This window comes from Mobula hypostoma, chromosome 27 (genome assembly GCF_963921235.1).
Source record: "Mobula hypostoma chromosome 27, sMobHyp1.1, whole genome shotgun sequence".
Taxonomy (NCBI): domain Eukaryota; kingdom Metazoa; phylum Chordata; class Chondrichthyes; order Myliobatiformes; family Myliobatidae; genus Mobula; species Mobula hypostoma.
This window is the reverse complement of record NC_086123.1, coordinates 4,008,257-4,035,244: the sequence shown is the minus strand read 5'-3', so window position 1 is coordinate 4,035,244 and position 26,988 is coordinate 4,008,257. Positions and strand designations below refer to the sequence as shown.

General features: G+C 43.6%; 1 protein-coding gene across 1 annotated transcript; it reads right to left on the bottom strand.

The window, feature by feature from the left end:
* Positions 1-1,484: 1,484 nt before the first annotated feature.
* Positions 1,485-26,945, bottom strand: LOC134338364 (solute carrier family 2, facilitated glucose transporter member 11-like). Its single transcript, XM_063034156.1, has 14 exons — positions 26,940-26,945; positions 26,067-26,161; positions 25,817-25,981; positions 23,041-23,165; positions 21,099-21,228; positions 17,605-17,753; positions 14,660-14,847; positions 12,050-12,160; positions 9,623-9,724; positions 8,161-8,236; positions 7,236-7,363; positions 6,705-6,961; positions 3,403-3,439; positions 1,485-1,940 (listed from the first exon to the last, which is right to left on the bottom strand). Exons 1-14 carry the CDS (start codon positions 26,943-26,945, stop codon positions 1,767-1,769), a joined length of 1,743 nt encoding a protein of 580 aa, XP_062890226.1. The 3' UTR covers positions 1,485-1,766.
* Between the last annotated feature and the right edge of the window lie 43 nt (positions 26,946-26,988).

Sequence of the window (26,988 nt, the reverse complement as noted above, 5' to 3'; positions counted from 1 at the left end):
ATAAACACACATGTGCACAGAATTAAGATAACAGCATCAATCAAGCTCTATCGTTGTCTAGGGGTAAATGACCAAATTTCAAAGTGACTCAAAGTTCAGTCCAGTTTAGTAGTTCAGTTCGCAGTAATCGTTGCCATGGCGATGGACAACGTGGGGGGAGAGAGAGAGAGAACAGGAACAACTGATCATTCAGACACGGCTTCACTCACAGACCGGTGATATGGCTCACAAGCAGCTTTTGGGTGGGTCCTTGGTGATGTCACCTGAGGTCACCGACTGTGACCCCTCCTCCAGATGCGGTCGATCCTCTGCAGTGAACCTGGCACCCAGGCAAGGGCGGACACACACCGGGTTCCCGCTGATCGTACCTTTCCACCCTGGCCATTGTCTGGTACTTCTCACCCACTCGTGAGAGGCGTACCGCTTCCAGGGTCTCGTTACCTCGGGTGGCGTGTGTGTCCTGCCTTACCAAACCTGTCCCTTTTTATCCCCCTGCTGGGGTATCGCCTGTGCACCACTTCAAACAGTTCAGGGTTCAAAGGGGGGAGCCGCTCCAGACAGCTCTCTCTCCCCCGTCCCTTCATTACACATCTCCAGACGCTGCTCCATTGTTCTTTATCTCTCCTTCCCCTGAGGGCAGGTGGCAGACCAACTGCTGATGCCACTGATGCTAACCCAGGCCAGCAAACATCTTAATTTTATGTGTATTCTCGTCACACTACACACTGCACCTACTGGTATACCGACTGTCCCATCCTCTGCCCTATCACTCCAGTTCACATCCTTCTGCCAAATTAGTTTAAACCCTCTGCAACAACTCAACAAATCTATCCACAAGGATACTGGTTCTTCTCAATTTCAAGTGCACCTCATCCTTTAATACAGGTCATACCTTCCCCAGATGAGATCCCAATGTTCCAGAAATCTGAAACCCTACCCCCTGCACCAATTCCTCAGCCACACATTCATTTGCCAGATGATCCTATTCTTACCCTCACTGGCACATGCCACAGGCCACAAACCAGAGATTACTATCCCTTGAGCTGCTGCTTTTCGGCTTTCTACCTAGCTCCCTGTATTCTCCTTTTAGATCCTCATCCCTTTTCCGACCTGTGTTATGTGTACCAATATGTACCATGACTTCTGGCTGTTTTCCCTCCCCTTTTAGAACACTGTGGACCCAGCCTGAGACATCCCCTGACCCTGGCACCTGTGCTCCTGCTTGCCCACTGTACAGCTAAGTCACTCACAGAACCGTGTGCACAGTGAACATCCATTTCAGGTCACAAGAGATCACCATTGTTGTTTTATTGGGATTTCCTAATCTGCCCTCCAGACTGAAGCTCAGATCATTAACAACGCCGACTGTGTCTGAAGTTCTTGGGTCCTTAGCTCCTGGAGGATCATAGATCACTGGTGGCCTTTCATCTTCATCGTCCCCTGTTCTGAGCCAGTTCCTCAAGATACCAGAATCCGTTTTCAAAGTGGAGAATTTTTTTTATTATTATTGAACTAAATGGTTACATTTTTAAAATCATTTTGCATAATTAATGTCCTCCTCAACCAGTCCTGAAGCATCAGCTTCCTAACATCAACATGGAAAAAATGCAAAATATTTCAATATTCATTTCTTTTCTCCCATGCAAGTGAAGAAAAGCAGACACTAAAGAGAAAGGAGAGGCCAGTTGACAAAGGATGTCACACAATGATACTATTAATACAGTTATCTGTTTGGTGCTCATGACATTATCTTTCTCTCTTGGCTTTCAGGAACTTGCTGACGATTCTTCCAGTTGAGTCTTAAAGTTGCGCCTGTGAAATATCTGAGAAATTTCCAAAAAGGTTTTCCCTTTTGTTTCTGGCAGGAAACATCCAATGAAAATAGCCGCAAGTAAGCTGAATGAGAGAAATGGCATATAGCAGAAACTGCCCAGAGCTTCCTGAAAGACAGAAAGACAGAGTCAGTGCCCTTTGGTAGTATACTGCTTAAATGCATTAGCCATTACATGTTTGTCTTGCAATGTCCATACTTTCAACTAACCTTAAACACAAGAGATTCTGCAATGCTGGAAATCTGGAGCAATGCACTCAAAATGCTGGAGGATCTCAGCAGGTTAGGCGGTGTCTACAGCATAGAGAGGAATAATGAGTCAACGTTTCAGGCCGAGACTCCTTATCCCTTTCTATAGATGTTTCCTAAGTTTCTCTAGCATCTTGTGTGTTACACATCTAATCTTGTTCCACATCTCCTAAAGATAATCAGTTTGAAACGTTTATGTTTTTCACTCTCCACGGATGCTGCCTGACGTGCTGAGAACTTGGAGCACATGGTTTATTTTTTCTTATTTTAAGTTATTCTTCAAGTGCAACTTCAAAGTTCTTGTTTGGACCCTCAACAGAAGCTGATAGAGTTTCCAGTACAACACTCGCAAGTTGGTTGACCTCTGCTTATAGTTGGATGGAAGCTGACATGTCAACTGTGACATACTCCATATGGTCTACAGGTGATGAAACTGAACTGGCTGCTGGAAGATGTGGCTCCGAATTATGCACAAAACCATATGTATGATAGGACCTGGACTTTGTCCACGTTTACATTGCAGTCCTGCTTTATAGCATTGTGCACATCCATCTGTGGTCTATTTCTTCAAAGTCTCAAAAGTCCTCCACAGTAGAACTTCTGTGTAACACTGCCCTCTGCAAAGCCGCCACATGAGCTAACCTTCCCCTTGCTATGGCTTCTGACCAGCTCATGGCCGGAGACTGTGTGTGCCAGCCCCACTTCCAGACAAGTCTCTACAATATGCAAGATCCCTGTATTTCAACTAGTGACTAAAGGGGACTATGGAGCCATGAGGGAGGAGCTGACCAAAGTTGACTGGAAAGATGACAGTGGAACAACAATGGCAAGTATTTCTGGGAATAATACAGAAGGTGCAGGATCAGTTCATTCCAAAGAGGAAGAAAGATTCTAAGGGGAGTATACACTGGAATTTAGAAGGATGAGAGGGGATCTGATTGAAACATATAAGATTATTAAGGGATTGGACAGGCTAGAGGCAGGAAACATGTTCCCGATGTTGGGGGAGCCCAGAACCAGAGGCCACAGTTTAAGAATAAGGGGTAGACAATTTAGAACGGAGTTGAGGAAAAACTTTTTCACACAGAGGGTTGTGGATCTGCGGAATGCTCTGCCTCAGAAGGCAGTGGAGGCCAGTTCTCTGGATTCTTTCAGGAAAGAGTTAGATAGAGCTCTTAAAGATAGCGGAGTGAAGGGATATGGGGAGAAGGCAGGAACTGGATACTGATTGTGGATGATCAGCCATGATCACAGTGAATGGCGGTGCTGGCTCGAAGGGCCGAATGGCCTACTCCTGCACCTATTGTCTATTGTCTATTGACAATATTAAGAGTGTGACACTGAGTGACAAATTGCCAGATGGCACAGTAGAGGGGGAGGCCATTTGGCCCGCTGTGCCAAGACTGATCTTTTATTTGGAATAATGTGTTCAGTTCTGGTCGCCCCATTAGAGAAAGGATGCAGAAGCTCTCGAGAGGGTGCAGAGATTTACCAGGAGAATATTTATGAGGAAAGGTTGAGCAAGCTGGGGTTTTTCTCTTTGGAGTGAAGGAGGATGAGAGGTGACTTGATCGGGCGTATAAGGTAAGAGGCATAGGCTGAGTGAATAGCCAGAGACTTTCTCTCACAGTGAAAATAGTTAATACAAGAAGGCATAAATTTAAGATGACTGGAGGAAAGTATGGGGGAACGTCAGAGAGAAGTTTTTTTACATAGAGAATGGTGAGTGCATGGACACGATATCAAGGCTGGTGGTAGAGGAAGGTACATTAGAGGCATTTTAAAAACCCTTAAGAGAGGCACATGGATGATATAAAAATGGAAGGCTATTTAGGAGGGAAGAGTTAAATTGATATTAGAGTTGGTTAAAAGTTTGGCACAACATTTTGAGCCAAGAGGCCTGTACAGTTTTGTAGTGTTCAATTGTTCTATGCTCTATATTCTTTATATTCTCTTGGTGTTGAACAGTCATTTAGTCAGGAGATAGTTTTGGCCAACTGAAAGAAAAAAGCAACAAGGTGTGGACTTACATCTGTACAAATATCTAAATGGAGAAATTAAACTTTCCAAGTTAAATTTGTAAAATTAATAAAGAAACTTAAATTGTTTTTTTTCTCTGTTGAATCAGAAAACTGTGACTCCTGATCACTGATGGAAATTTATGACCCATAAGGTTACATTGAACTAATCAACCTGGTTCCAAGGACTGGCAGAAGAGAAAGCTGTTCACAGGATCTAAGAGCCGAGAAGCAGTCGTCAAGATACAACAAAGAACCATAGGAAGGCAGTCAGTCAGTTAGCACTTCACAGCCAGTCAGGAACTGATTAAGTGCTTACAGCAGAGGGTGGTTGGGTTGAGGAGCTGGAGCTGTGAGCAATGGCACCTTATTGGAAAGGGCAGCCACTCAGAAAAGTATACTCAGCCCAGACTGACTTGCTGAGAAATATTTGTACACAGCTAAATAACTGAAATGATGTAACCCTAATGTAAAATAAATAAAGGTTAGTCTTGCGAGACCATGGATCTGCGCCTGGAAAGTCTTCACTCTCCAGGGCGCAGGCCTGGGCAAGGTTGTATGGAAGACAGGCAGTTGCCCATGCTGCAAGTCTCCCCTCTCCACGACACTGATGTTGTCCAAGGGAAGGGCATTAGTACCCATACAGCTTGGCACCAGTGTCATCGCAGAGCAATGTGTGTTTAAGTGCCTTGCTCAAAGGCACAACATGCTGCCTTGGCTGGGGCTCGAACTTACGACCTTCAGATTGCTAGTCGAATGCCTTAACCACTTGGCCACGTGCTCACACAATGTGAAATAACAATTTGTAATTACAATGAGAGATTGATAGTATTTGCGGAAGATGTAATGTACTATGTTAATGAATTTAATGACCATGAATGGTTGTGTGTGACCCTCTGCAAGAAAGAGGGAACCTAGTGATTGTTTTGTGTGTCGTGCACAGGTCATGGTAGAATAGTTAGTAGCTAAGCAAGCTGCTGTATGTGGATTCAAGATTGTCTAATGTCATTTCCAATGCACAGGTGTAAAAGAGAATGAAATACTTGTGGTGGGGGGTGTGGAGGGGTAGGTTAGTGGACAGAGGTTGTGTTCAGCTTTACTGCTTGGGGAGAGTAACTGCTTTTGAGTCTGGTGGTCCTGGAACGGATGCTACATAGCCTCCTCCCTGATAGGAGTGGGTGAGATCCCTTGTGAAGTGACTGGTCTTTTCCTGGCACCTTTCTGTATCCGTGTCGTTGATGGTGGGTAGGCCAGTGCCAGTGGTGTGTTGGGCATTTTGACTACCCATTGTGGAGTCTTCCTGTCTGCCGCAATGCAGTGGCTATGTCATTGGCAGTGCTGCTTGAAGGAGAAATAATGCATGGAAAATTCAGATACATCCTGATTGACAGAAGCTGTTGGCAGATGGAAGTGTGGTGCACAGAGCAGTGCATCTAAGTAGTGGTCTTGCCGATGGCAATGCCATTTGAACATGTGTTCACTGACTTCTACCATTCTGAAAGCACGGACACACTTGTGGGCTGCCTGGCACAATCCTTGCTGATTTGATTTGACAGAAATGATGAGTTTTACTGTATGTTTCGATGTTTTCGATCTTTATCTACAGGAATGTCAGCGGCTGCTCCAACTCCAAGAGCCCGTCTCAGCCAGTACTGTAAAGCTTGTGCATTTACTCTCGCCTGATCTCCAACCTCCCTCAGATTTTCCCTTTCCTGCCTCATCTCCTCATCTCCTCACCTCCTCTGCAGTACTGTTTGGGGTCTACTTGATTTCTGATCAAACCACCTGAGATGCTAACTTCCACTCCCTCCACAAATGCTGCCTGACCTGAGGAATTCCAGCATTTTCAGTGCAATTTCTAGACTTTGCAATGTTTTGAACTATAACTAAAGAAGGGTTTTCTGCTTTCATTTCAGACATTGGTGTGTTTATGGTTAGTTCCAAGAATGGGTACAAATTCATCCACAAACAATTCAAAAAACTGGTGATTGAATCCTTCCTTTGTTTTTTATCTGTTTCATTTCATCACAATAGAATGGCGGCAGGGTGAATCTTCAATGGAATGGCAACTTGGTGAATCTTCAATGGAATAATGACTGGGTGAATCTTCAATGGAATAACGACTGGGTGAATCTTCAATGGAATAGTGACTGAGTGAATCTTCAATGGAATAGTGACTGGGTGAATCTTCAATAGAATGGTGACTGGGTGAATCTTCAATGGAATGGCGACTGGGCGAATCTTCAATGGAATAGCGACTGGGTGAATCTTCAATGGAATAGTGACTGGGTGAATCTTCAATGGAATAGTGACTGGGTGGATCTTCAATGGAGTAGCAACTGAGTGAATCTTCAATGGAATAGCGACTGGGTGAATCTTCAATGGAATAGTGACTGGGTGAATCTTCAATGGAATAGTGACTGGGTGAATTTTCAATGGAATGGTGACTGGGTGAATCTTCAATGGAATAGTGACAGGGTGAATCTTCAATGGAATGGCGAATGGGTGAATCTTCAATGGAATTGCAACAGGGTGAGTCTTCAATGGAATTGTGACTGGGTGACTCTTCAATGGAATTGTGACTGGGTGAATCTTCAATGGAATAATGACTGGGTAAATCTTCAATGGAATGGTGACTGGGTGAATCTTCAATGGAATAGTGACAGGGTGAATCTTCAATGGAATGGCGACTGGGTGAATCTTCAATGGAATTGCAACAGGGTGAGTCTTCAATGGAATTGTGACTGGGTGAATCTTCAATGGAATAATGACTGGGTAAATCTTCAATGGAATGGTGACTGGGTGAGTCTTCAGTCCTCCAGTGTGGGTGTGGGCAACTGGAAGGTACACATTTGGTCTGTGCCTATGGGTAGTAAGAACAGAACTAAGGCAGGGTGGGACATCATTAAAGCATGTCACTTCAGCAAAACTTCCAACAGAATGAATCAATAATACAGCTTGTAAAGAACGAGATAGAAAAAAATCCAAATTAGTGAATAATTATTAATGGTATATGCAAGAAATTTTCCCTCCTCTATGCAAGAAACTTCCAAAAAGGACATGTGGTGCAACCTAGAATATTTAGCAAAATCTTTATAGTTTGTGCCACAAAATTCAATTGCATTCAGGACACTTACAACAAGAAATGGAAAAGTCAGACCAACTATAATGAGGGTTATCCAGAACAGGGAGCCAATGGTCATGTAGGCGGCTGGCCGTGCAGTCTGGTCGAAGATTTCCATCGGGATGACTGCAGACACACCAGCTAAGACATAGAAAAGAAAGAATTTACAAGTTGAGTGGAACTAAAATACATGATATTGAAATATAGTGAAACATTCTTGGTGGATAGTCAACGGGGAAGAGTGCACCTTGCAGACTGAGTTTTTATAACTGAATGTCCTGTATGTATATTGGACGTGGAACTGCATCAGGTGGGGTAGGGAGAGCATTCTAGTTCTGAAGTAAAGTGGGTTGGAGTGGCAGATGCAACGAGAGGATGTCTCTACCCCCTGGGTCCCACTGGAATATGGGAGTCTAGTGAAGGTAAGCAAATCCACTTGGGGCTACACAACTGCAAAACCCATTTCCCCACACACGTCTAAATTCCAATTGCTCCATGCCCCTCCTGTTTCTGGGAAGTTCAAAGCACCTGTTTCACTTTTCTTAGGCTCTTCTCATCCCTCCAGCTAACACAGAGTTCAACAATGTTCCTTGACGACTTGGCTATTCCTGTTTATATCTTTCTTGAACCATTCATTTTATTTCTACCCCATTTTAGACATCTAATCTTTTGCCATCCTCACTATCATAGCTTAATTCCTTTCCTTCTATATTTTTACCCATGTTTAGAACTTGTCTTATTTACAGTTATGTTGGAAATCATCAAGTTGAAACATTAATTCTGTTTCTTGGTCACTTTCTCTGCACAGACGCTGCCTGACCCAGTGAATATTCCCAGCATTTTTTTTTTAGCTTTTACATCAGATATTTTGTAATTGCCTTGTTCTCTTTTGATTTTGTTTCTCTGTGTAAGATAAAAAGTTTAATAGCAGTAATGACCCGGGCCAATTCCAAAGCTTAAGATCGATGCAAAGATACAGGCCATGCTGAGGAACGGTGCCCAACTGATCTTGTCCTGGGTCAGTAGAGAGGGAGAATCAATTAGACAGGTAAGGCACAGTCCTTTTCCTAATTGCAACATATTGTCAGGATTAGTACTCATTGACAATATGATGCTCATCTCTCAATTCAGAAGTCATGCTTCACTTGCCAGTTCACGTCAAAAATGCAAACCAGGCCTCTGCGTTGCAGCACAGTGTTAAGGAAGTGGATCCATTATTCCTCCCAGTCCAAACATACATGGCTGCAGATTTTTAACTTCAATGTAAGTTGGCTATCTGATATAAAAATATCTCATTTTCATTTCCCATTGAAGCATTTTTCTTGTATTTCTCACTTAACTCAATCCAGCAACTCAAGCACAACATCTTCCACTGAGAACAAATCACGGTCCTGGCCTTGGATCTGATTGTTCCTCAGGGTGGATTATAAAAGTCTATGCTATGCTCAGCACTATACAAGTCCATAAATATTTTGGTCTGTCAATGCCCGCTTTTACACACAGCAATAACTGTTTGCATATATGTATTTAACGTAGCAAGACACTTCACCGGGGCCATTATGAAACAGAAGAAGTTGACTCCAAATGACCAAAGGAAATATTAAGGCAGGTGATGCAATCTTTGGTCAAAGAGCATCTTGATGGATGGCAGAAAGAAACAGACGATTTGGGGAGCTAGTTCGATATAAGCAACATCTTCTGGTGTAAATACCAGTGGTGGAATAGTTAAATCAAGAGCTGAGCTAAGGGGCTGAATTAAAGGAGCCCCGATTTCCAAGAGATTTACAGGACTGTGGAAGGTTAAAGATAGAGGGGAACTCAAGGTCAAGTAGGGATTTCAAAGTAAGGATGAAAATTTTAGAATGTATGTAAGGCTTAACTCGGTGCTGGTGCATGTCAGTAAACACAAGGGCAATGGATGAGTGGCGTAGTCGGAGTAACATGGTGGTCTTTAATGACCTTCGAGAACAGAAGAATAAAGGTCAGTCAGGAATATGTTGTAATAATAGAGCCTACAACTCAATAGACTTTAATGAGAGTTTTATCAGCAGCTTGAAGTGAATTAGGCAGTGAAATAAAGATCAAGAATAGGCCATTCACTTTGTCAGACAGATTCCTTTGAGTATTTTATCCCTCCCATTCCCCAACCCAATAGCTATTGTTCTGACACCTCACAGGGAAATGTGGCCCATTGATAAATTGGAATCTTAACCTATCATCCAAGAGCATAAAATTGAGCAAAGGTTCCCATCCATAGTTGGGAATTCTTAAAACGTGACCTTCATACGTTTATGAACACACCAGATAAATGTGCTCCAGTTAGTGGGAACTTAACAGGAAAACAGTTGAAATCCAACATGACTTGTCCCTTTTACCAGTGAGGAAGAGGCTATGACATACCTGAAGAGTCAAGGAGATGGTGAACAATATTCCACAAGCAGCCATCAGACTATAGCCCCCCATAAGCAGCACCTTGCGCCCAGTCCGGTCAATGAACAGATTCTAAAGGAGGAAAATCAATGTCGTCATTGGATGCTGCTCGAAGTGATCACCCTTCGAAGGCTTACAGTGCAGATCAAGGCACCAATATGCAAGGAATGCACGAGGGGGATCTGAAGAGCACAGAACTACTGTAAAAGTTTTCATAATTCAGAGGATTGACAGGAACTACAAAGCACTTTAAAAGTTGTTTTTCTAGTGTTTCCAGTTGCAACAGCCAGAGATTGGAGAGGAAGAGCCATCAGTATTTTGGCAGGCACAGTTCGAAGATGTGATATGGAATAAACAGTACAGTCCTTGAGGATTCATGTGCATGTACCTCTGATATGTGACGTTTCTACAGATGTACCATGGAGAGCATACTGACTGGTTACATCTCCGCTTGGCTTGGAAGCCACAATGCACAGGATCGGTAAAAAACTGCAGAGGGTTGTAAACTCAGCCATCATGGCACTAGCCTTCCCACCATAGAGGCTATCTTCAATAGCGATGCCTCAGGATCCTCACCATCCAGGACATGTCCTCTTCTCGTTGCTACCATGAGGGAAAAGGGTCAGGAAAGAGTCTGAAGATAAAACACTCAAAGTTTCAGGAACAGTTTCTTTCCACCTGCCATCAGATTTCTGAATAGACCACGAACACAAGCCTCACTTTTTGCTCCCTTTTTCAGTAGGTTTCAATAGGTACATTTAATGTCAGAGAAATGTATACAATATACCTTCTGAAATTCTTTCTCTTTGCAAACATCCACAAAAACAGAGGAGTGCCCCGTACTTCAGTATTTATTTTTAAAATATTTCATATTATGACTTATGGTTTTTTATCTATTGCACTATACTGCTGCCACAAAACAACAAATTTCATGGAATATGTCAGTGATAATAAAGCTGATTCTGATTCTAAGATGTTAGGATATATTGAGTGGATATTTTCTTCGTGGATCTTAGTAAGGTGTTTGAGGAAGTCCCTCATGGATGCTCATCCAGAAGATTAAGATACATGGGATAAATGGAAATATTGAAAGAGGAGTTCATAAAACATGAGAGATCTTAGGCTTTGTAATACATGAACAGGGCAAAGTTCTTCAGAAACAGAATACCGTACTGACGCTGAAAATCCAAAATAAAAGCAGAAAATGTCGAAAATACTCAGCAGGTTTTAGGAGAGAAAGAAGCAGCCTCGTAATTGTTCAAATTGAAACAAGGGAAGAGAGACATCAGACCGGTTTGTTGCAGAGGAAGGTGGACGATAACAAAGGGAATACCTGTTATAAGGAGGAAAGCAAGAGAGACAGAACACTGCGAGTCACAGAGTAAATCCCATCGACCACTACCCGCTACCTTCTATGGGCACGCTGATCCGAAATTTGAGGGACAGAACAAAGTAAATGGTGAGCGAGGATGTTAAAGGCTTGTTAATTCTAGAAGATGCGTCTGGAGACACCTCTTTCTCCCTTATTAGGGAGAGTGAGAGCCTGTGGTATGTCGAATACTGGGTGAACAATGTAGTCTTTGAGCTCACTGCAAGTCTGTGTCTTTACTGTTGCTTTGCTCACGCTTGAGTGCTCCGTGGCGGGTGCCAATGCTTTTTTTCCCTGGTAGGAGGAGGGGGGATCGTTGCTTGCTGCCAGTTATGTGCGGGAGGGAGGGGAGCTGTAGGGGGGGGGGCTTCGGGGTTCGTTCATTCTTTGGGGTGTTCCTCTTTTCGTAGATGGTTGCGAAGAAAGGCAATTCAGGATGTATATTGTATACATTTCTCTGACAGTAAATGTACCTTTGAAACCTTTGAAGCCTTTGGCAATGGGACTTGTAAGAAGAGGTGAGTGAAATTAGCCATTTGTTTGAGATGATTAGAGGAATTTCTAGGCCATTAAGTCTTATTTAGTAGGAAATATTGTCTTCCTTCAAGGCACAGTGCAGTGTACAGGCTGGGATAAGTCAGACTCATAATTGCTCTAGTGCTCTCCAAATTAGATATTTTGATGTATCACACTTAATCTGCACAGGTCTCCAGTATATTTTAAAATATTTTTTATCCAACCCAATGTTGATGTTATCCAGCATGATCTCACTTCTGCACTATCTTTAGGCAGCATGAATCAATCTGTGTATAATTTTAGTGACGGGGGGAATCGCTGACATATTTAAATTCAGAGGACACTGCCTGAAACTTAGCCGAGATGAAAGATGGTGGAACAGCCAACACTGGTGCAGCTCAGTCCTGTGATTAAAGTCAAAAAACATGAGAGTTGGAAATTAGATTTGATGGAGATTGTCATAACCTAACAGAATTATGAGAAAAATTGGTTCATAGTGAAACAGTGCATACACTTGTCAACGAGGTAGTGAACTCACAGCACCCAGTTCCAATAGTGACATACTGGATCTTTTCATCCGGAATTCCTACAGCACGGAACACATATACAGCGTAGTAATACATCTGTCAGAAAAAAAAGAAATTAGATTCTGAATCCAGCAAAATATAGACAGAATAACGCATTGGACAGGCAGTAAATTCATGTAATTTAGTTTTCTTTACAAAATGCATTTATTATAAATTCAATCATGATAGTGCTATTATACAATCACATTACAAACAAAAACCAGACAAGTCATGTCTAACAGACTGAACGAACACATTCCAATTCTCATCGAGGTTGGGAACCCACATGTGCTCTAAGTGAGATACGAACTCACAGCCTTGGCATTTCTCGATAATGTGCTGTGTTCTGATTGTGCCACTAGATAACAAGTTCAAAGTGTGACTGTGAAATGGGGAGTCAGTTATTCCATTGTTTAACTCTAGAATCCGCAGCACCTAATAACTGGTTGTTTATATAAAACTGAGACTGTGTGGATGCTCCAGACGGTGTGACTGACCGTGATGCATTGAGAGTGTAAAGACATTGTGCAGGTACACACAGTAACTAACCTGGGGGTTGAAGAGACGTCTCGGCAATGGAGTAAAGCATTTGGTGGGAACAGTATGAAATACAGGGTCAAGCCATTCAGTTACCAGCTCCGGCCACCAACCCCAGGCTGCAATTTTACATTCAATATGATGATGGCTGTTCTCTTGCTTATAAAAGTCAATTAATCTCTGTCTTGAATATAACAAGTGTCCAAGCCTCCACAGCCCTCTTGGGTGGGGAATTCTGAAGGTTTTACAAGTCCATTCTACTGGAAAGGAGGAATAAACGAGATGCGGCTTGGAAATACAAGGTTTAATGGTTAACTTCCTGGTTCAGTAATCCAGCAGCCTAGATGAATGACCTGTAGGCACAAATCCAGTCTTCCGGGCTGGAGAACGCAGAATGACAGGGCACAGCCTGATGGAATGCCAGGTAAAAGAAATGTCTTCATTCAGAGGCAGCTGGGTCTGTGCAATTCTCCACCGCAGAGGCGGCAGAGACAAACTCATCAAGACACTACATTTAACATTGAAACAGAAGAAGGGACATTGAGCGGGACATGTGCATTGTTGTGGATTGGGAACAGGGTGCAGACATCTGTTACCTACTCCTGCTCTTAGTTACCTCATATCTGTCTTCAAATGCCATTGTAGCTGGGAAATCTAAAGCATTGACCTAAATTAATCTTGAACTAAAACCTGGAATCAGAATTAACAAACAAGAAACTAAAGATAAGTGAGGTCAGCTTTATTTGTCACGTGTACATCGAAACATACAGTGAAATACGTCATTTCCATCAAATCAAATCAGTGAGGATTGTGCTGGGCAGCCCACGAGTGTCCCAGCACCACGCCCACAGCTCACTAGCCTGAACCTGTAGGTCTTTGGAAAGTGAGGGAAAACCAGAGCATCTTAAGAAAAGCTTGAGGTCACAGGGAGAACATACAAATTCCTCATAGCTAGCGGCAGGAATTGAACCCAGATCTTACAACTGGCCACTGTACGAGGTTGTGCTAACCACTACACTACCCTGCCACCCCAGAAATACAAAGCCAAAGGGTTCATGGATACCCCGTTCCCTGTTCCCACCTTCTCGCCAAGTTCCTTAATCCCTTCCGTATTAAATGTATTCAGGAAGTTGGATATAGGGAGTTTTTCATGACGATTTGTTCTCTGCTACCTAGCCCTGATAAAGCTGTACTTCAGTCCCACAACAACCAAAACCACACACAAAATGCTGGAGTGACCCACGGGGTCAGGTAGCTTCTATGGAAGTGAATAGATAGTTGACGTTTCGGGCTGAGACCCATAGATAGTGTAACACAGGCTCAGATTGCCTCGAGCGTTACTGATGATTCACACCGGTGCACAGAGTTGATCTTCTGTTATGGACTTGGATTCAGTCCAGCCCCTAGGGTCCATCCCACCGGAGTAATGCCATCAGTCTCATTCCTGACCTCGGAGAGGCACGAGACAGCAGGCGCTGGAACCCAGAGCTGCAAACAAGCTGCGGGAGGAGCTCTGCGGATCGAGCAGCATCTGCGGCAAGGAGGGATCGTCAATGTTTCCTGAGGCAGGGCTTTCGTCTAAAGTATCGACAGCTCCTTTCCTTCCACAGGCGCTGTTGCATCCACTGAGTTCCTCAGCAGATCATTTGCTACTCCAATCTCACTCTTTCCTCCTTCTCACCTCCACTTACTCTCTCACAATCACTATTTGAGATCCTCAGCAGAGCATTTGTTACTCCAATCTCACTCTTTCCTCCTTGTCACCTACACTTACTCTCTCACAATTGCTATTTGCACCCTTTCATTAGTCTAGCCTAACTAGAGGAAATTAAGTTGTCAGCACTTCTTCAGGTTTTAGGAGGAAATTGGAGCACAGAACAGAAAGAAAGCATAAATCCCACACAGACAGCGGCTGAGGTGAGGGCTGTACTCATACTGCCAGAACTATGGGGCATCCGCTCTGACTGCAGTGACTGGCTTTTAAGAGCTGAGTTTCCCCTGGATCTCAATGCTACTTACAGCATCGTTGCCACATAACTGGAAGGCACTGCCCAGCAGAAAGGTTATGATCATCTGCCACCGGACGGCTCTGTCCTGGAACAGCTCCCAGATTCTCTTTGTCCTTTGACCTTCAAGCACAGCCTGCTCCTCCAGCATTTTGTCCATTTCTGCCGTGATGTCGATATTGCCGTGCAGCCTTCTCAGAGCTGCGTAAACAGAAAGGGTGATGCTAGATCGATAATGATTCAGCTCCTCCTTTTTGACCATCTAAATCTCCAACAATACAAAGATCTTGGTGACAAAAAAGCATCTGCTGTCTGAAGTGAGTTCATCAGGAGGTGACCCCCTTGAAAACCCCTGTGAAAATGAACAATAAGCACCCAGAGCAAACCGGGCTATCGGGATTGTGTGGCGTGGGGGACGGGGGACTCGCACTGGAGTATTGAGAGGGTAAAGTCAGATTTATGGATATCTGATTCAGATTCAGATCTATTTATCACTTTTACAGTGAAATGTGTCATTTGCATTAACAACAGACAGACCTAGGGATGAGCTGGATGCAACCCTAAGTGTGGCCACACATTCCAGCGCCAACTTAGCATGTCCACAATGTTCGACAGAACACAACGAGCAACAAAACAACAGCAAAACAAGCCCCTTTCCTACCTCCCACACACCCACCCACATGGACAGTCCCACTCTAGCGGAGGCCTCGAGCCATCAGGCATTGAATTCTGAACTTCCAATTGACCAACGGGCTCAATCGTTAGTATTGACCCCTGGACAAGCCAATGATGGGACCTGAACTCTGGGCGCACTGATTCAAGTCAAGTCACTTTTTATTGTCATTTCGACCATAACTGCTGGCAAAGTTCACAGTAAAAACGAGACAATCTTCAGGACCATGGTGCTACATGAACAATACAAAAACTACACTGAACTACGTAAAGCAACACAAAAATTACACTAGACTACAGACCTACCCAGGACTGCGTAAAGTGCACAAAACAGTGCAGGCATTACAATAAATAATAAACAAGACAATAGACACAGCAGAGGGCAGTAGGTTGGTGTCAGTCCAGGCTCTGGGTATTGAGGAATCTGATGGCTTGGGGGAAGAAACTGTTACATAGTCTGGTCGTGAGAGCCCGACTACTTCGGTGCCTTTTGCCAGATGGCAGGAGGGAGAAGAGTTTGTATGAGGGGTGTGTGGGGCCCTTCATAATGCTGTTTGCTTTGCGGATGCAGCGTGTGGTGTAAATGTCTGTAATGGCGGGAAGAGAGACCCCGATGATCTCCTCAGCTGACCTCACTATTCGCTGCAGGGTCTTGCGATTCGAGACAGTGCAATTTCCGAACCAGGCAGTGATGCAGCTGCTCAGAATGCTCTCAATACAACCTCTGTAGAATGTGGTGAGGATGGGGGGTGGGAGATGGACTTTTCTCAGTCTTCGCAGAAAGTAGAGACGCTGCTGGGCTTTCTTGGCTATGGAGCTGGTGTTGAGGGACCAGATGAGATTCTCCGCCAGGTGAACACCAAGAAATTTGGTGCTCTTAACGATCTCTACGGAGGAGTCGTCGATGTTCAGCGGAGAGTGGTCGTTCCGCTTCCTCCTGAAGTCAACAACCATCTCTTTTCTTCTGTTCACATTCAGAGACAGGTTGTTGGCTCGGCACCAGTCCGTTAGCCACTGCACCTCCTCTCTGTATGCTGACTCATCGTTCTTGCTGATGAAACCCACCACGGTCGTGTCATCTGCGAACTTGATGATGCAGTTCGAGCTGTGCGTTGCAGCACAGTCGTGGGTCAGCAGAGTGAACAGCAGTGGACTGTGCACACAGCCCTGGGGGACCCCGTGCTCGGTGTGATGGTGTTGGAGATGCTGCTCCCGATCCGGACTGACTGACCGATTGCCTAGCCCTTGTGCCCCCTGCTCACACAGACATCCGATCCCATAGATCTACGACATTCCGGTATCCAGTGCTCTGGCTTTTGAGTGCGGAGAAGGCAGGGACTCAGGATGGTCTTCACATCCACATCGCTGGCCCTCTGGCCAATGCGGATTATTGCTTAAGACGCCTGCGTTTCTCCGAGTACGAGCTCTTTGAGTTCACGCAGCCTCGAGGCAGGGTGAAGAATGCTCTGCCAACGTTCAGTGGAGTCAGGACCGGTTGGGTGCCTGGATATGGAGATGGTTGTTTGACTGCCGTTACTGTGTCCAAGTCGTATTATTGAAGCTCTCCATTCAAGGTGAGATAGCCACATTTCACGTCATTGTGCTAAGTGCGAAGCACTGTTCTCTGTGAGGAGTTTGTACCTTCTCCCCACGGGCAGTGTGGCTTTCCTCTGCCTGCCCTGGTTTCCTCCCACAGTCCACAGACATAGCACTTGGTCGGCTAATTGCTGATTGTAAATTGTGCTGTGACTAAACTAGGGTTAAATCAGGCGTTGCTGGAAGGGACCATTCCAGGCTGTCTTTCAATTAATAAATAAATAAAAAGGATTTACAAATTCTCAAGATTCCCAAGTCTCCATATAACAAAGGCACGAACTTCACTTTGAGAGTGCTCAGCTCAACTCTTCCGTGCGGCAAAAACAAAAGGAACTCCACTCCCTCCAGCCGAGGTACATCCAAGGCCAGGAATTGGAAATGGTGAATCCCCAGAATCGTGACAGTGTGTGTCCTCAGCACCTAGAGGAGGGGGTGAGGACAGCGGAAGGAGAAGAGGGTGGCTGGAGAGAGAGGGGATAGGAGGGGAGGGTGAAGGAAAGAGGAGAAGGTAGTGAGGACAGATGGAGGAATGGAATGTGAATGGGGAACCCATTGATGGAACAGAGGAAGTGAGAGTGGTTTCCGTTCACTTGAGAGCATCAACTGTCTCTGAGTCCTGATGATCCATTTTCTTTCTTGCTTTCCCACAGTCAACAAAAAGAATTGCTTGCTTCCCTCGGCACCACTTACCCTTCACGCAGGAGTTCTCATCTTTCCTGTCGATGAGCAGGTACCTGGGACTCTCCGGGCACCATGGAAGCATGGCCAGCTGGATCAGGGCTGGCACAGCGCAGGACGCCAGCAACAGAGGCCACCACTCATCTGAGCCCAAAATCTCTCTGCAAGTCATATCACAACACAGATTCACTTGTGTTCACCTTGTGCATTGTGTGGGTGCTGCGATGGAACAACAGTGGAACGCTGTTCCTCTGAATATTCCTCAGTTCCCAGAGATTTACTTAAAACTTACATTAGATTTGAACAGGATAAATGACCCAAACAATATTACTTTATGCTTTGACAATAATCATTAAAGTCTCTCTATTGTCTACCTTTTGCCCTACTATGACATTTTCTCTATTTTTTTGCACAAATGTTTTGCACACTCTTTCCTTCATGTCTTGTATAATTATGTACTATTGCCTGAATCCCTGTGCCTGGGATTCTGCGACAAACAGGCTTCCCACTGTGATTGTAACCCCACCATACCTGTGCGTGTGAAAATAAACTCGACTCGACTGGATAACTTGGCCTTTAGACCTGTAGTACCTGGCATCAAGGAGAGGGTGTTGTTAAGCACCAGATACCATGACGATATGATGGGACTTGGGATAAATGTAGGGTACTTTCCTTAGCTAACATCACTATATAAATGCTGGCAAATTATTGTTGATGGGGCAGATGATTACATTCAGAGGATTATGGGTCCATGTGAGGAGGAGAATGGGTTATTTAGGATAATGAAAGAGCAGATTATTATTTAAAATGGTAAAAATTTGCGACATGCTGTTGTGCAGAGGGACTTGGGAGTGTTTGTGCATGAATCACAAAAGGTTGGTCTGCAGGTGCAGCAGAGTATCAAGAAGGCAAATGGTTTGTTGGTCTTCATTGCTAGAGGGATTGAATTTAAGAGCAGGGAGGTTATGCTGCAGCTGTACGGGGTACTGCTGAGGCCACACCTGGAGTACTGGTGCAGTTCTGGTCTCCTTACTTGAGGAAGGATAAACTGGCTTTGGAGGCAGTGCAGAAGAGATTCACCAGGTTGATTCCAGAGATGAGAGGGTTAGACTATGAGGAGAAATTGAGTCACCTAGGTCTGTACTCACAGGAATTCAGAAGAATGAGAGGAGATCTTATAGAAATATATAAAATGATGAAAGGAATAGATAAGATAGAGGCAGGAAAGTTGTTTTCACTGGTAGGTGAGACTAGAACTAGGGGACATAGCCTCAAGATTTGGGAGAGTAGATTTAGGATGAAGATGAAGAGGAACTACTTTTCCCAGAGAGTGATGAATCTGTGGAATTCTCTGCCCAATGAAGCAGTGGAGGCTACCTCAGTAGATATATTTAAGACAAGGTTGGATAGATTTTTGCATAGTTGGGGAATTAGGGGTTATGGGGAAAAGGCAGGTAGGTGGAGATGAGTCCATGGCCAGATCAGCCATGATCTTATTGAATGACAGGGCAGGCTCGATGGGCCGGATGGCCTACTCCTGCTCCTATTCCTTATGTTCTTATACACATCCAGGGTTGTAGGGAACAAAAGAACAAATCCACAGAATAATTAAAAAACGGGTCCACAAGTTACACAGGGCCCTTGACTAGGAGAGCAGTGTTGGTGGAAGAGTGGAGGAGTCGAATTATTGTGTGGAAATGTATGTGTGCGTGTGTGGGCGTGTGTGCAAGTGTGTCAGGATCATGGGACTGTGGCATGGGTGGGTGCAGGCACAGAGGGATGGGTCGCAGAGACAAAGTAATCCCAGGTTCATCTGGGTGGCTCCTACTGGCTTTTCTGTAGGGCTGAGGATTTCAGGATGAGCCCAAGATGTTGTGGTGCTGATGTGCCAGCTCCACTGGAATTGGGACCTCAGAGGGAATGCTGGATTCAGGTTGAGTCCAGGGGGCTGTCAGGTGTGTACCAGGGGTGAAGAGCTATGGGGCCTAAGTGAGTGTTACCTTGGAGAGGAGGCAAGTGTGACAGGAAAGCCAGCTAATGGGCCATAGTCCTTGCATTGTCTGTGAGGTGCATACTGGGGGTTACAGGGAAAGATCTGAAGCACAGCCCTGGTCTGCGAGTGTTGGACAGCTCGACTGCTTTGAGCTGCTTCTCTGAACTGATTCTAAGACCTACAGATGAACTTTCAAGGCCTCATGCTCTCAGTACATTTTTTATTTGCAGTTTGTCTTCTTTTGGACATTACTTATCCACCAGTCTTTGCTTATGTACAGTTTTTAGTAAAGTTCTATTGTATTTCCCTTTTTTGAGAACGCCTGCAACAAAATGGTGACCCATATGTTCTTAGATAATAAATGTACTTTGAAACTTGAGGTGTTTGAGACAAAGGGAGGCTGACCTCACGGGAGGTTCAGCACATGGAATGTAGGTCAAAAGTTCCTGTCCAAACGGATGGAGTTCTGGGAATACGGAACAATAGGGGTCAGGCTGGGCTCTTGTCGGGGCAATGGTGATTTGGAGTCTCACATGGTAACAGAAGATGGACAGGCCTGGCTACTGGGTTTCGTAATCAAGGTGGTAACAAGTAGAGGGGTGGGCACAATGTGGAGTGCACATCAAATTTAATGTCTACTTCAAGTCAAGTCAAGCTTGTTGTCACTTAACTACAGTATATACATGTGTATAATGTATATAATTATATAATGTATATAGAAATGAGACAATATTTCTCCACAGCAAGGTGTACACAGTGGTACACAGAACACACAGCAGCTTATGAAGGTAAGGATAAAATCTACAGATGAAGCACGCATAAATAATGAACTAGGTGCATAAATTAAATGCTGTAAGGGACAGAACAGATTAACCGGTGACACTTCGAATACAATGCAGCAGGGTGTTCAGAAAATGGCCTGAGTGAAGAATCTGTTTCCCATCCTGATCGTTCTTGTTTTTATGCATCAGAGTCTCCTGCCTGATGGTAGAAAGTCAGAGGGTGCTGGATGGATGTGTGGGATCCTTGTTAATACTAAGGTCCCTGTGTACACAGCGCTCCTGATAAATGTTCCCAATGGATGGTAGGGAGACCCCTATGATGCTCTCAGCTGTTCTCATAGCCCATTTTAGGGACTTCCAGTCCAATGCTCGGCTGCTCCCAGACCAGATGGAGATGTAACTTGTCAGGATGCTCTCAATGCTGCTCCTGTAAAATGCAGCTGAGATGGGGGCACAGGTAAGATGGTGAAGATTTCACTACATGTGTGATCTTGCTGAATGTTGTGTCGACCTTTTAACCCATTCTAAGATCTAACTAACCCTTCCCTCATATAGCCCTCTATTGTTCTATCATCCTTGTGCCTATCTAAGAGTTTCTTAAATGCCCCTAATGTATTTGCCTCTCTCAAAAATGACTATGATTTTGTCTCCTATGTCTCTATATAATTGTCTAGTCTGAAACATCTACCCAACACCCAGGGATGGAAGAACTGTAAAATCCTAGAACCTACCTCAGTCCTATGAACTGTCCCACCACCAATCCTGCTGCAGTAAATGGAGCAAATGAGAGGGCCACTGTCCCACGGATCTCCTTTGGAGCACTCTCACCGAGATACAAGGGATTAATGTTGAATCCCACGCCTGAAGAGCAAAGGGGAATGAAGATACTCTTCACTCATACACTTATTGAAAGTTTATCACATCACACTCATCACATTCCACATTCAACTTGCAAGTTTGTATTCTTGGCATTAGGTGAGACACTGAAATTTTAGCATTGCATTATAAAGCTTCATTCCATGGAAGAAGCCACACAGTGCATACAAACAGTGAGTCCCACTTCTTTGCTCTTCCCCTGAGGCTGCTGTGGCTTTCTGACATCTCCTGGAAGGAACATACCTCCAATCCCAGACTTCTTACACTCACTGAGACGCCAGTCACCCTTGCATCGAATGAGCAAAAAAGGCTGTGCTAGCTTGAGCATTTACTCTGGAGATGGATTGCCAGATCATCAAGGATATGCTGGAAGGTTAGTCTGTGGGAAGGAAAAGATCTGAGGGGAGTTCAGTTTTAAGACGATTTGTAAAGGTAATTGGAAACTCTCAACATTGATTCTGACAAGGGTGAAAATGGAGTTAATGGCAACAGAGAATGGACACATTGGCTGTTAGAAAGGATAAAAGATTAGTTGAGAATAATTACAGGAGTAGGGGTTGCCAGTCATTTGTGGACTCTGGGGTTTGCTTTTGTTGGAGTCACCCCGCTCTTCAAGCCCAAGGTGAGTCCCTTCTGCATCAGTTGTGCTTGTCAGAAATCTTTGAGGTAGTGTTCATTCAATGTACAGCATATTTCCACCTTAATTAAACAAAACAGATGTAATAACAAGGGGAATTGAGTATAGGAGCAAAGAGGTCCTTCTGCAGTTGTACAGGGCCCTGGTGAGACCACACCTGGAATATTGTGTACAGTTTTGGTCTCCAAATTTGAGGAAGGACATTCTAGCTATTGAGGGAGTGCAGTGTAGGATCACGAGGTTCATTCCCAGGAGGCAGGAAACATGTTCCCGATGTTGGGGGAGCCCAGAACCAGAGGCCACAGTTTAAGAATAGGGGGTAGACCATTTAGAACGGAGTTGAGGAAAAACTTTTTCACACAGAGGGTTGTGGATCTGTGGAATGCTCTGCCTCAGAAGGCAGTGGAGGCCAATTCTCTGGATTCTTTCAAGAAAGAGTTAGATAGAGCTCTTAAAGATAGTGGAGTGAAGGGATATGGGGAGAAGGCAGGAAAAGGATACTGATTGTGGATGATCAGCCATGATCACAGTGAATGGTGGGGCTGGCTCGAAGGGCTGAATGGCCTACTCCTGCACCTATTGTCTATTGTAATAACCTAAGAATATTTTACAGGGTGACGATCCTACTTTATCTTATAGTCCTACTATGTTGATACAGTAGATGAGTGAACATACAGAATAACATATTTTAAACCACTAAATCACACGTGGTACTTATACTTGATATTTGTGTGCATTAAAGAGTTCTGTAACAAGTGGGAGACTACTTCGGACGGAGTGTATTAAAAACAGGGTGGTATCTCCGCTGGACAAGGCCAGAATGGTAAGTTATTGTTTTTTTTTATTTCGTTAAAGATACAGCACAGTAACAGTCCCATCTTGCCTAGGAGCCCACACTGCCCAATTACACCCATATGATCATTAACCTAGCATCCACATGGCTTTGGAATGTGGAAGGAAACCGGATCATCTAGAGGAACGTACAAGCTCTGCATTCTTCAGCAGAATACACAGACAGTGGCTGGAATTCAATCTGGGTCTCTGGGTCACTGGCTCCAGAATAGCATTAAGCCAAGTGCTACACTATCGTTTCTCCCCAATACGTTATGCCATTTTCCCAAGGCCATTTCCTACTCCCTGCTTTGAAAGAAAATAGATACCTGAGTTTACTCCAGAAAAGAATCTTCCAATTATGATCATCTCAAAGGATTTGGCTGTTCTGCTCAGCCCCATCAGCAACGCACCAATGAGCACAAAAACATTGCTCAGTAACAGTGAATTCCTCCTGTGTAGGAACAATTTAACAGTCAGAGAGTGTCACGTGATGTCCATATTTTCATAATAATGTAATCATGAGATCCAATCTGATCTGGATTTGAATGTATTAAGTCAGAAAAGTGCTCCAAACAAGTTTATATACGAGTGCATCCGAGTGCATTTGGGTGTATCACAGCTCAGTGACTGCAAGGAACTGCAGAGAGTTGTGTGACATTGGGTTTGCTGACTGCGAACTTCTAACCTGAAGTGAAGACCTTAAGCCCTAAACAGCCACGAGTACTCTCACTAACGGGAGATCCTACTGTAACTACCCAATCTTCAAAGAATAGTTTACTTCCCTGTTTACTCTCCGTGGTGAGTTTAGCTGCCAATACCCACTATTTGAATGGTGGGTCCCCTCGCCCTACCAAGGTGAAGATACTTCCAGCTAACAAAGTAGGTTAAAACACAGTTCATTTATATTCAGTGATACATGTTTAAATTCAAGCAACTTTCTTAAAACACATTTAAAGCTCAGAGAGAATTTTTATCTTAAACATTTCCAAATTATGAACCACTTCTAAAACACAAACCACATAGCATTTCTAAATCACAAAGTATAAAGGATCTCCAAAACACAGGTACAATTCCTATAAACTAAAATGACATACCACGGTACAGACAAACAAATCGTCTGTCGCAGAAACCAAAGCTGGAGAAATGGATCTAGTTCACCCTGTGTTCCTTTCACATTTCTTCCTGATGTTCTTTCCCCATTCCTAATAAGACTGAACTGCTTTCTACACTTATAATCCTTTTCTCCACTTGGGTGATTTCACACATATATGGTATTTCCTCAGATATCCTTTTAACACAAATGGTCTAAAACCATCTTGGAGATATAGATCTCAATTAATACTGAAAATGCTGTGAAGCTAACGTCCTTTTGTACATAAAATCTTTGAATTATAAACACATCAGTTATTGATGTGCTAAATAGTATTAGCCATCTATTTGACAATGTGAAAATCAGGTTGTCTGTTTGAACCAAGCCAAATTAAACAATCCATTATCTTATATTACACCTTGAGCAGTAGTAAAGCAGGTACAGTGAGCTAGCAATCTGCTACATAGACAGAGCTTGTTTGCAAAGATATGTTTTTAACCTCAAGCTAATCATTGCTATCCATTTACATTTTAAAAACTGAAGAGTCGCTCCCTAAACAAAGCAATATTACTTTGGAAGTTTACCTATCATTGTTTTTGGTCTAACCAAGTCGCAGATGCTGTTTAGAAAGCTGAGATTAGCAAACAACCAAGGAGTGAATATCCATCACAGTTGTGGACAGAGCTCAGCACATAATGGAAATCAGCCTCCCATCCATGGACTCTGTCGAAACTTCCTGCTGTCTCAGTAAAGTATCCAACATAATCAAAGACTCCAGGCACTCCAGGCATTCTTTCTTCTCCCATCTTCATCGTGCAGAAGATACAAAGTGGGAAAGTAGGTGCCACCAGGTTCAAGAACAGCTTCTATCCCACTGTTATAAAACCATGGAATGGTTCCCTAGTTCGACAAGATAGACTCTTGACCTCACAGTCTACATCATCTACCTGCTACCTGCACGGAACATTCTCTGTAACACTTCATTCTGCATTCTGTTATTGTTTTAACTTGTGCTACCTCAATGGACTGTTGTTAATGAATTGATCTGTATCAATAGTATGCAAGGCAAGTTTTTCACTGTACCTTGGTAATATGACAATAATAAACCAATTTACCAATTTAATTTTGCATCATTCCATAACCTGCAAGTATATCAGTTCCTCTACCTTCTTGTAGTTATTGTGAGGCCTATAGTCTAACCCCTTTGATTCCACATTTAAACTTTGCCAATTTCAAATTTAACAACTTAAGAGAACGTTTGGTGAAATTCTCAGCAACAAATATTTTAATGTCTCAGAGCCTGTAAGATTAGAAAAGGCTGTTTTCTCATTGAAGGACTTAACCTTATCGGGTGATAGAACAACAGCCAAATTAACCTCTGATCACAGAAGTCAAAATTTAATCAGATGTCATCTTACTGGAATTCCAAATTTCAGGGAATTGCAAGAATGGGGCAGGAGGTTAATGAAGAGGAGAGTGACAGAGGATGGATGGATGGATAGATGGAGAGAGTAGATGGGAAAGGAAAGAAGGAATAGCTGGAGGAAGAACACTGGGAAGGGTGAGGATGCGAATGCAGAATGGAAGATGAAGAAGCTAGGTTGACTTGGATATGGCTAATGATATAGCGAGACTATGAAGAGATAGGTAATAGGTGGAAAAGTAAAAATAGAATTGAGATAAAGTGTGGCAGCACACTGGAAGTGGAGAATTCAGAAGGAGATGGAAACACTGAAGACGGGGAAGAAAACAGAGGATTGCAGTCGAGAGAACCATGTTGTAAAGATGGAGGAAGGAGGATAGAAGACAGAGTAAGGGTGAATGGAGGACAGGATGCAGTGAGGAGATATCATGGTGGGAGAAAGACGTGGGAGTGAAATCAAATCTTTATGTGTTTGGGAGTTGGAAATTACAAGTAACCTCAACAAGTCTTAACCCCTAATAAATGCAAATAGAAGTGGATATATCTGGATATCAGAATTCAACGAGCACATTTTTTTCATGATTCATACCTTCCAAATGTTATGGCCATGGGTCCAGCAATAAGAGCCCCAACCAGTCCTCCAACAGAGTAAGTGGCCACGATAAGGGTCCAGAAAAATGTAATGACCCTGTTCTCCAGCTGTGTGTTGTAGCGTTTGGTCCAGGTCTCATTGATGAACTTCTGGACAAACTGATTAAAAGTTACAGATTTAGTTTTGGTTTTACAAATTTGGAGAACACTAATGTTTCTTTGTTGACCATAACTGTGGACTCATGGTTGTTGGTGCATTAATGATCGTCAGGTTCAAGCCATACTGGAAGGTGCCACCAATACAGGCCGCAAAGATGGTCAGGAGGAGACCCCGAATCTGCAGCTAAAGGAACAAAAAGAAAGCAAAGAGGATTATTTTCTGTAGGCACCATTTATTTTGAAAGGAAGACAAAAGCAGACATTTATACAAGACTTTCACATCCCAAAACGAGCAGCCGATGTTTTACTACAAGTACAACCGAGAAATTCGATCACTTTTCTGTTTGGTTGGGCAAACTGCATTTGTCTGAATTTTATAGTAATTTGTTGGTGCTATTCAGGAGTGACTTGCTTCTACATTATGGTATTCCTTTCAACACTGCTTATTCCAATATTGTATCTTTCAGCTGATTGCTGATCTGAGAAATTCAAGAGTGCAGGAAGGGATTTGCTTTGATAGGATTGGGTAGGATATTTCAGTTGTATGAAATCATGAGTGTTACCTAAAATGGTACTTGGAGCTTTGAGCAGCAGCAAATCGGAGGTCATAAGCCTGAGAAAACATAATTCATCCATGTTCACTGAATGAGTGAATAGGCAGTGATTTGCAGCGATTTGGAGCTTTGAGCAGCAGCAAATTGGAGATCGGAAGCCTGAGAAAACGTAGTTCACTCAGATTCACAATTGAATGGAAAAAGTAGAAAATCATGGCAGTTTCGTGCTTTGTTCAGATGCCAATCAGAATTTGGGATTGATTGGCAACATCAAATTAAAATAAGGCAGGGTCAAGCGGAGCAGCCATTGTTGGAGTGGTCAGTGTTGGAGTGGAGATTTTTTTAGGCTTTAACTCTTTGAGGCTTCAGTGAGAGAAGGCAAAAAAGCTGTAGGTGGAGTTCCCCCACCTCCATGGTTTATTGTTCTTCCTACTTTATATTTGATCAGTTAGAACAG